At 37.3% G+C, this 10,091-nt stretch overlaps 1 protein-coding gene across 1 annotated transcript; it reads right to left on the reverse strand.

Annotated features, from left to right (window-relative positions):
- Positions 1-1,350: 1,350 nt before the first annotated feature.
- LOC103109901 (olfactory receptor 4A47-like) lies at positions 1,351-2,283 on the reverse strand. Its single transcript, XM_007519020.1, has one exon. The coding sequence runs from the start codon at positions 2,281-2,283 to the stop codon at positions 1,351-1,353; it is 933 nt and encodes a 310-aa protein (XP_007519082.1).
- Between the last annotated feature and the right edge of the window lie 7,808 nt (positions 2,284-10,091).

Raw genomic sequence — 10,091 nt, forward strand, 5'->3', positions numbered from 1 at the left:
CCAGGGGCAGTGGATTTGTAGTGCACGCATCAAACCCCAGCAATAGCCCTGCTGGCAATGCAAAAGATGAAAGAAAGAAGAGGAAGAAGAGGAAGAAAGCGAAGGAGGGAGAAAAGTATGTCACCAGAACAATATATTTTCTAAACAACATGAATATCACTGAGCACATTAGTTGTAGTACTGTTAAAAGATAATATTATGTAACTCTGATCTCTATAGGGGTGGGGGGTAGTTAGCTCACTCAGTAGAACACTCTTGTAATTACAAAGCTCAAGGTCCTGGGATCAAGCCAAAAGCATCTCGTGGGAACCCGATAGATGGCATGGTGAAGTCCATGGATGATGATCAGTGATGGGGCCTCTCCATCTGTCTCTTGCTCCTTCCGCTCTCTTTACTCTGTCTTTCCCAGCTCTAACATAATAAATACTAACAATGATAAGAAAATGGGCTTAGGGACACTCAGTAATATGAAGCATTGGAGAGTCCCAGGGTTCACTGCAGTGATGCACTTCTTTAAAAAGGAAGAAATCCTAGCAAGATAGCTCACTTGGGTTGTACACCTACTTAGTCCTATGAATAACTCATAGTATGGCCCAGACTGTACCACACCAGAGGAAATTTTGGTGGTGGGGTGTCTTTCTCTGTTTCTTTATGTGAAATAGTCAATGAGAGCAGAATCCCAAGCAACAACAAAGTAAACATAAGTAACTTATGAATGAGGTAGATATATAGACTGGTGTAGAAGATTCTCAAGACACTGCATAGTAAAATTGAATTACACAGATAAGCACACATAGACAATATATGTAAATATCCTTTATTTAAAGAATCTTAAGAATAGACTTTAGACCTCTCTCCAGAACACTGAGAAATAATCATTATGGAAAACATGACTTTTGTTTTTTCAGTTACACCTTGTAGCATGGTTTTCATTTTTATTTTATTTGACTTTATTTTTATAAGCAAAATATTACTGCTAAATATTTCATTTGAAATGCACCAAAAGAGATGAAATGCATTATAAATCACTAAATATACTATCAAAATGAAAGAAATGAATAAAAATAAAATTTATTCTTGGAATAGCCTACAAAAGGGAAATTCATAATAATTTAAAATTATCGAAGTAGAATAGAAATCACATTCACTTGATTGTCTTACTGACTCCTCAATATATGCATAATATAAACATTATAGTACTGGTATTATAATGAAGGTAGTCTAAAAGAAATCAATCATGCAGTTAATTCCAAGTGATAAATATGAAATGTACTTAAAAGAAAACGGTAGGGTAAACCAGTTTCAAGAAGACTTGAATTACAGAAATGAGCCGTGAAGTCAAAGAAACACTCATCCTGTCAAACATATTTTCCTCAAGCTTCTCCAGAGCTTTTTCATAGCATTTGTCATCTCTGAATTTCTCAGGGTGTAGATCAGTGGGTTCAGCATGGGGGTGATGATTATATAAAACACACTCAGTGATTTGTCAATGGGAAAGGTCTTTGCAGGTCTTGCATATGTGAAAATACAGGGAACAAAGAAGAGAACAACCACAGTGATGTGGGAGCTACAGGTCTGGAGGGCCTTCCTCCTCCCTGCCTGACTCAGGTTCTTCAGAGAGCGCAAGAGGACAGTGTAAGAGACAAGCAAGAGCAGAAACACAGAAGAACAGACCACTCCTCCATTAACGGCAACTAGGAGACCCACGACATAGGTGTCAGTACAGACAAGTTTCAACAGGGGGTACATGTCACAGACAAAGTGATCAATAACATTGGGGCCACAGAATGGCAGACCGTAGACAGTGCTGAGTTGAATTACTGAGTGGAGGAAGCCTGCAGCCAAGCACACGACCAGAAATACAACACACACCCATTGCTTCATGATAAACAAATAATGCAGGGGCTTGCAGATGGCCACATAGCGGTCATAAGCCATCACCAACAGCAGAAAAACCTCTGCTCCACCAAAAAAATGCCCTATAAAAAGCTGGGTCATGCAAAATCGGAAGGATATAGAATTTTGCCCAGATAACAAGCTTAAAATCAGCCTGGGGGAAACAGCAGAAGGATAAATAATATCCATCAACGATAGGCTAGCAAGAAAGAAATACATGGGAGAGTTCAAGGTCTTACTCACAGATACAGTCAGGACAATGAGCATGTTGCCTGCCATGCACGAAATGTAGACGAGCAAGAACAAAACAAAAAGAACTTTCTGACCCTTTGGATTTTGTGTGAGGCCCAACAGGACAAAGTAAGTCACATTGTTTTTTGAATCCATCTAGACTGTAAAAGATGCTGATTTCCTAGATGAGAGTTTTTGGGGTTTTTTACCTATAAAACAAAGAAAAAGAACTTTTAAATTGTCATAATCTATACTATTTCAATAATCAAAAAGCTCCTCTAGAATGTGTCAAAATTCTTTCTCATACATTAATAAGATAACTAAGCTTAAGAAGATGTGATATCTGCTTTCAATCAATATATAATGATGGACCAAGACAATTATCTGACTATTTAAAAATGTCATTATGAATGCATGCAAGAATAGCTAATGGTGGGGGGGGGAGCCAAAAGAAAAGAAAGGAAAGAAAAAAATGAAGAAGAGAAAGAGAAAAGAATCGGCCAGGTGGAGGCGCACCTGGTTGAGCGCACATGTTTCAGTGCAAAAGGGCCCTGCTTCGAGCCCCCGGCCCCCGCCTGCAGGGGGAAAGCTTCACGAGTGGTGAAGCAGGGCTGCGGGTGTCTCTCTGTCTCCCTCTCTATCTTCCCCTCCCTTCTCGATTTCTGGCTGTCTCTATTAAATAAATGAATAAAGATAACATAAAAAATTATAAAAGGAAAATATTTAATTAAAAAAGAGAAAAGGAAGGAAGAAAATAAGGGAAAATTAGGAAGCAAATTCTATAAAAGACATACTAGTCAGAAAACTATAATCATTAGGATTCACTATAGATGACTTATATTCAAATGAGCTTCACTAATTTGAAATGTTTGGCAATAGACAAAGGTCACTAATGGTTGCTACAGGTGCCACTTAATTAGACAGAGGACAATCTTCCTCCAGTTTCCAATAACTTGTTCATATTTTTCTATTTTAAAATACTTATTATTTATTATATTATTATATATATTATATTATATTATATTATATTATATTATATTATATTATATTATATTATATTATATTATTATTATTATTATTATATTTTAAAATACTTGAGGGCCAGGTGGTGGCACACCTGGTTGAGCGCACATGTTAAAATGCACAAGGACCTAGGTTCGATCCCCTGGTTCCCACCTGCAGAGGGAAAGCTTCACAAGTGGTGAAGCACGGCTGCAGGTGTCTCTCTGTCTCTCTCCCTCCCTATCACCCCCTTCCCTCTCAATTTCTACCTGTCTCTAACCAATAAATAAAAAAGATAATTTAAAAAAAATTAAAGATATTAAAAAATAATTGTATTGGGGGGAAATAATGGTCTACAGGACAACTGTAGATACACAAGTACAACCCCTTACCTCCTAGTGGTAAGTGACTGCACACCATCCCCAGCACAGAAGCAAGTTTTTCTCCTCCATCTTGCAGAGGGTACTCATGCCTCAGCAAAAGCATCTTCATATTTATGTTTCTCACCACTTGTTCATGATGATATATTTATTCTCTGATGATAGACACATTCTCTATGGTATCTCTTATTGCTTCTTGAGATTATATTCAAATTTCCTTCCAATGTTCATATTTCTACCAGAAGTCATTTTAAAATAGTGTATGCTTTTGTTTTTCTTACTTTTTAAAAATAATTTATATTTATGTATTGAATGTAGCCAGAGGGATATCAAGAGGGAAGGGGAGACAGAAAGGGGGAGAGAGAGAGAGAGAGAGAGAGAGAGAGAGAGAGAGAGAGAGAGACCTGTAGCAGTGCTTCACTGACCAGGAAGCTTTCTTTCTACATATAGATGGGGGCTTGAACTCAAGTTTCTGTGCATGTTCTATTGCAATAATGGCAGAAGCAACCTCTTTGATTTCACTGTACAATACAGTCTTCTTTTCTGGAGTAACCCAGTGGATCCTTTTTCTGTTTACTCAGATCATGTTATTCCCCTGTTCAAATCCCTGAAGTATTTCTGTCACACATTCTAGAATCCATTCTCCCTATATTGTCATAAGGAGTATAACTTGAACACAGAATACCTCCCCAATTCTAGATCTTAAAATGTTCATGTATATTCTATTTTAATCTTTATACCATCCCTGAAATATCCCCAAATGTTTTTCCATATCTTTAGTTCTGTTAATTCTTTTTGTAGACACTAAATTCAGACTTCAGAATTCCTTTACCTCTAAAATAATATAAAAATCATGTAAAAGGGATATTATACACTTAAATTTATCTGATTTATTCAAGTGGCAAATATTATAAAATACTGACACTGTACCATGTCCTTCAGGCAAGGCAGACACGCAGCCTCAGAGAGCATCCACCAATTCATTGAGCCTCAGGGTCTATGGCAGGAAGGTAGTGGTAATGACTGAGACTCTGCCTTGTCTAGTATTTTCACAGATTAAGTAAGCCTCTTGAGGTTTTATTACTACATGCTTTATTTGAATATTTTAATCTATTTTAAAGGTATCATAGAAGTGGCGATCACAATTTTTTGAAATTTTTAACTTTACTTATTTAATTTAATAGGAAAGGTAGAAAATGAGAAGGCAGGGGAAGAGAGAGGGAGACAGACACCTGCAGCACTTCTTCACCATTTGTGAAGCTTTACCCTTGCAGGTGGGGACTAGGGCCTTGAACCTGTGTCCTTTTGCATGATAATATGTGTACATAATCAGGTACACTCAGCTGTTTTTTTAAAACTTTATACTTATGTCTAACTTATATTAAAATTCCCTCGGAGAGGTCTCTATTTGGTTAATTGACCGTCTGATCTGATTATAAACTAAGACCATGAATGACAAAAAGTCTTACTGTACTAGATTTTAAAGTAAAACACATCCTAGGTGTGCACATAAAGTCCTGTTTACAGGGCCAGCGGTGCTGCACCTGGTTAAGCGTACATAGTGCTATGCACAAGGATCCGATGCAAGAATATGGGTTGGAGTCCCAGCTCCCCATGCGATGAAGCAGGTCTGCAGGTGTCTCTCTATCTCCCCTCCCCTTTCAAGTTTTCTGTCTTATTGAATAAAATGGGGGAAAAAGAGAAAGTTTTACTTTATGTATGGCATATAAGTCTTAAAACAAATACAGATACATGTGAACATTTCCAATAGCTACGTATTTATATAAACAAATATTGTGAACCTAGTATTACTACTGGGAAAAAAAGAGTCATAGAATATGTTCTCTAAAGTTACATACTTTTAAATGTCAAAAATCAGGTTAACATCTGAATTAACTGATGTCAAAATCACCACTTTGCCAATAGGAGAACTTTACAATTATCATCAATAAAAGAACAGTCTACCTTAAAAAAAAAAGGTTCACACAATTACAAAGCACTTTTATTAGTGATTATTAGAATCTTACCTATTGAAAGCTTGTTTACGCTTTGAAAGAGGATTTTTAACCTTTTCATAAGGAACCAGATTCCTCTCCCATTCCCTAGCCCCACAGGGAGAAAACTATTATTTCTTGAGGCTAGACTTGATGTCCAATGGCTGTGTCTATTCATTTTATCCATGGAATCTTCTAAACAATTTAGAAAACATTGCTTGCCTTGCAGATCAATTTTAATGGAACTCCATGGTACAAACAGAAAAATAAAATTTAAGTATTTAGCCTGACTCACTTTATACTATGGCTGTAATCAACTAGTTCTACCCGAGATTAAAAGAAAATTTACTTGTGCCCTTTTTATTTCATCCTTTAAACCTAAGAAAGCATTTCCTCAAATAACTGTATCTGTTCGTCAGAGGATATCATCTACCTGATAGAGGCAAACACTGACAATTTTCCATTTTCTAATGATATTAATTCGAGAATACTACAACTGGAATATGTCCAAGACTAAATGCTTGCTTAATTACATTCGCTGGGATTTTCCACAAAACTATATGAGAATGTTTATATGTAAAACAACACCAATTTAACTAATCACATGCCTAAGGAAGATGTAACAAAGAGAAATATATTTGTACAGCAAGATTTTTTCCTTTTATTTAATACATATTTACAGATCATAGCTAATTTTCTTGTGACCTGCATACAATTATTATGCATGTGGACACATACACCCCAGAAACATACCCCTCCTTCAGGACCAGGCAGCCCCCAGTCACTAATGTATGTTTTGAAACACTGAAGAAAAAAAAAAAAAACAGAACGTTGTTATATGTAAGTTTCAATATTGCAAAGGTATTGCAAAATTCAAGGCAGCCCTAGGGGTCATTGTGTTTTTTTTTATATTTTTTAAACTTTATTTTATTTGTTAGAACAGAGAAATATACTGTCTCAGAAACATTACAGAATTATTACCAATAAACCTAATATCAGTTAGAACAGAGAGAAATTGAGAGAAATAGAGAGACAAAGACCGGCTGCACTGTTTGACTGTTCCTGAAGCTTTCCCCCTGCAGGTGGGGCGTGGGGGCTTGAACCTGGGTTACTGTGCATGATAATGTGTGCACTTACCCAGTTTATGGTGTTTTAAAAGCAACAGGAAACATCACAGAGCAAGATAAAGCTAAAGAGGCAGGTGGTAACCAAATTCTGTTGATCTTGGTTTGGTGAGGTATTTGTTTATTTAATTTACTGGTGGCATATTAATCTTTTGTTTTATCCTTTTTTTTTACCTTTTAACCAGAATATTACTCAGGGGAGTCAGGCAGAAGTGCAGTGGGTTAAGCACACGTGACTGCAAAGCACAAAAGCCAGTGTGAGGATCCCAGTTCAAGCCCCTGGCTCCCCACCTGCAAGGGGGCCGCTTCACAGGCAGCGAAACAGGTCTGTAGGTGTCTATCTTTCTCTCCCCCTCCCTATCTTCCCCTCATCTCTCCATTTCTCTCTGTCCTATCTAACAATGAGGACATCAATAGCAACAATAATAACTACAACAATAAAACAAGGGCAACAAAAGGGAAAATAAATAGTTTTTTTTTTTAAAAAGACAATGCTACTCAGAATATTACTCAGTTCTAATTAATGGTGGTGTCTAGATTGAACTTGTGACCTCAGAGCCTCAGGCAGGAAAGTATTTTGCATAACTATTATGCTATTTCCAAGGTCTGTAGGAATTTGAATTACATTTACTGCCCGTCTTTTCATATCTTTAATTCATGATAGGTGAGGGCTTCTTGATACTAAGATTCTAGATTCAGTGTGTTATAGAGCTTAGAGTCACAACTCCATCTTAATAAAAAGGAGAAAATAAACAGAGAAAAAGAGCAAAAAATTAAAAAAAGATCAGCAAATCTTACATCTGTGAAGCAACACAAACCATGTCACTGGTAAATGCACAGATACACAAGTAGATAAAGAGAATCCAAATTTCCCAGAAGCAAAAACTACAGCAAAGTGTCAGTGCTGAGTCAGGAGTGCCAGCTATATATTCAATAAACTACTAGAGACTCAAAGAGTGCAGGCAATAAGATGAAATGCACCAAGAAAACCTAGTAATTATAGGACCTAATTTTTTTAATTTAATTTATTTATAAAATAGAAAACAGAGGGAGTCGGGCGGTAGCGCAGCGGGTTAAGTGCATGTGGAGCAAAGCACAAGGACCAGCTCAAGGATCCTGGTTCGAGCTCCCAGCTCGCCACCTGCAGGGGAGTCACTTCACAAGCGGTGAAGCAGGTCTGCAGGTGTCTATCTTTCTCTCCCCCTCTCTGTCTTCCTCTCCTCTCTACACTTCTCTCTGTCCTATCCAACAACGATGACATCAATAACTACAACAATAAAAAGAACAACAAAAGGAAATAAATAAATAAAAATTAAAAAATACAAAACAGAAAATAGCAACGATAGGATAAGAGGGGTAAATTTCCACACATTTCCCACCACCAGAGTTCCATATCCCATCCCCTTCACTAGAAGTTTTCATATTTTTATCTCTCTGGGAGTATGGACCCAGGATCAAGTAGGGCCTAATATTTTTGTGAGTTTTACCTTGAGATATTCTGCCATATCTTCACAGGGAATATGAGAGAAAAAGAGAGAGAGAGGACAGTCATCAATAGGAAAAAGAACTATAGTGGCGGAGACAAAGTCAAGCCTGCTGGCTGACAAAATAGAGAGCAGGCCTGGACTAACAGCAAAGTGGGAAGTCCTGGACCAAACTGAAGCTATTCATCCTTTTTGTTTAATGGCAGAGGTAAAATCAAGCCTGCCAGCTGACAAAGTACAGGGCAGGCCAGGACCAACTGCAAAGCGGAAGTCCTAGACTAAACTGAAGAGATCCCCAGGGGAAGTACATAGTGACAGCAATTATGACAGTGAGTGTGACAAAACTAAAAATGGCCTAGGAGCAGAAACTGCTGTATTCGGAGGCTTTCAGAGAAAAAGCTATTTGTCACCATGACGGCTTCTCTATTATTTGGACGCAGACCAAAAGCCAGAACTATGGGTGGCTTATAGTATGAGTGACAGACTGTGGTCTCCACCTAATTATTAAGAGGCCCTATTGCTTGCCCTCACCCACAGACCCCTGCTTCCACTTACAGGTATCTATGATCTATATAGAGGTTGTGTAGTTAAATAGCTAACATAATGGTTAATGGGTAGAAGTTAGTAAACTTTCATATAGGCAAAAGTTAGTAAACTCTCATATATACAAAGATTAGCCAGTAGAGAATCCCCATGGTGTGTGCTTACTTTACAGAAAATTTCTTTAGGTAGTTTATTAGATACTAGAAAAATGTTAATTGGTTAGACCCATCCAAGAATGGGTTAAGAAGAAAAACTTAAGATTGAGCTCCAGAAAAGATATTCTAACCCAACACAGACAGCCGAAACAATGAGTAATGTTTGAAGTTATTTTAGCCAAACTAAGGCCACACAGATGGTCAAAACTTAGGGGGAGGCCAGGCTGTCTCTGACCAAGGGAATTTTCAAGGAGAACATGCCTATAATGACAATAATGTCTGGAGTTATTTTTGATGTTAATAAAAATAGTCTTGGTATGATGTCAAATGTATCCAGGTAAAAAGTGTTTAAATAATAAACCTATACAGACAGAGGGCAGAGGTGCCTCTCTCCTGCACTTGAAGCAGCTGACATGTTTCTCAATTCTTCATTCTGCCGACTCCCCTTTCCTTCAGAAAGTACCCTAATAACTGTGGCCAGGGCCGGTCCCCGGCACTATCAGGGTTGGGCAGTGGCACACAAGGTTAAACACACATAATATGAAGGGCAAGGACCCACCCAAGGATCCTGATTAAAATAAATAGGCCTCCAGGAGCATGGATTCATAGTGCCAGAACCAAGCCCCAGTGATAACACTGGAAGCAAAAAAAGAAAAGAGAAAAAAACTATCCAAAATATACCAGAAAATCTGTTCTTTTCAATAACATACACTCTGGAGAAACAGAAAAAGAAATGAATTTCAATTGCACTCAAATTGGAAAGGAAGAAATAAGATTGTTTCTAACTGAGGATGGCGAACCTCTTATACTGAAAATCCTAAAGATGACACCAAAAAACTTGCTGAAAACCATAAAGAAATTGGACAAATCTAAAAGTTAAAAAATAATTAGGAAAATCAACAATAAATCATGAACTACAAATTATGAAATAATACATCTCACAATATGAGTAAAATACCAAAATATCTAGGGATACATTTAAATAAATAGTTAAGGATTCATACAAGAAAATTACAAAGCAGGAAATTAAACAGGACAGACCAATAGGAAGTTAGTCCATGTTCAGGTTTTGTATAAATTAGAACTTTTAAAGTACCCATACCCCCCCAAAGTGATATACAGATTCAGTGCAGTCCTCTTCACATTCCAATGGCACTAATGACAGAAATAGAAAGCACTGTTCTGAAATTCATATAAAACCATAAAAGACCAAAGAGCAAGTGCCTTTTCAAAAGATAAGAAAGCCAAGTCCATCAGGAACATTCTCATATGCGTGCTTGTG

Source organism: Erinaceus europaeus, chromosome 17 (assembly GCF_950295315.1).
Source record: "Erinaceus europaeus chromosome 17, mEriEur2.1, whole genome shotgun sequence".
NCBI classification, from domain to species: domain Eukaryota; kingdom Metazoa; phylum Chordata; class Mammalia; order Eulipotyphla; family Erinaceidae; genus Erinaceus; species Erinaceus europaeus.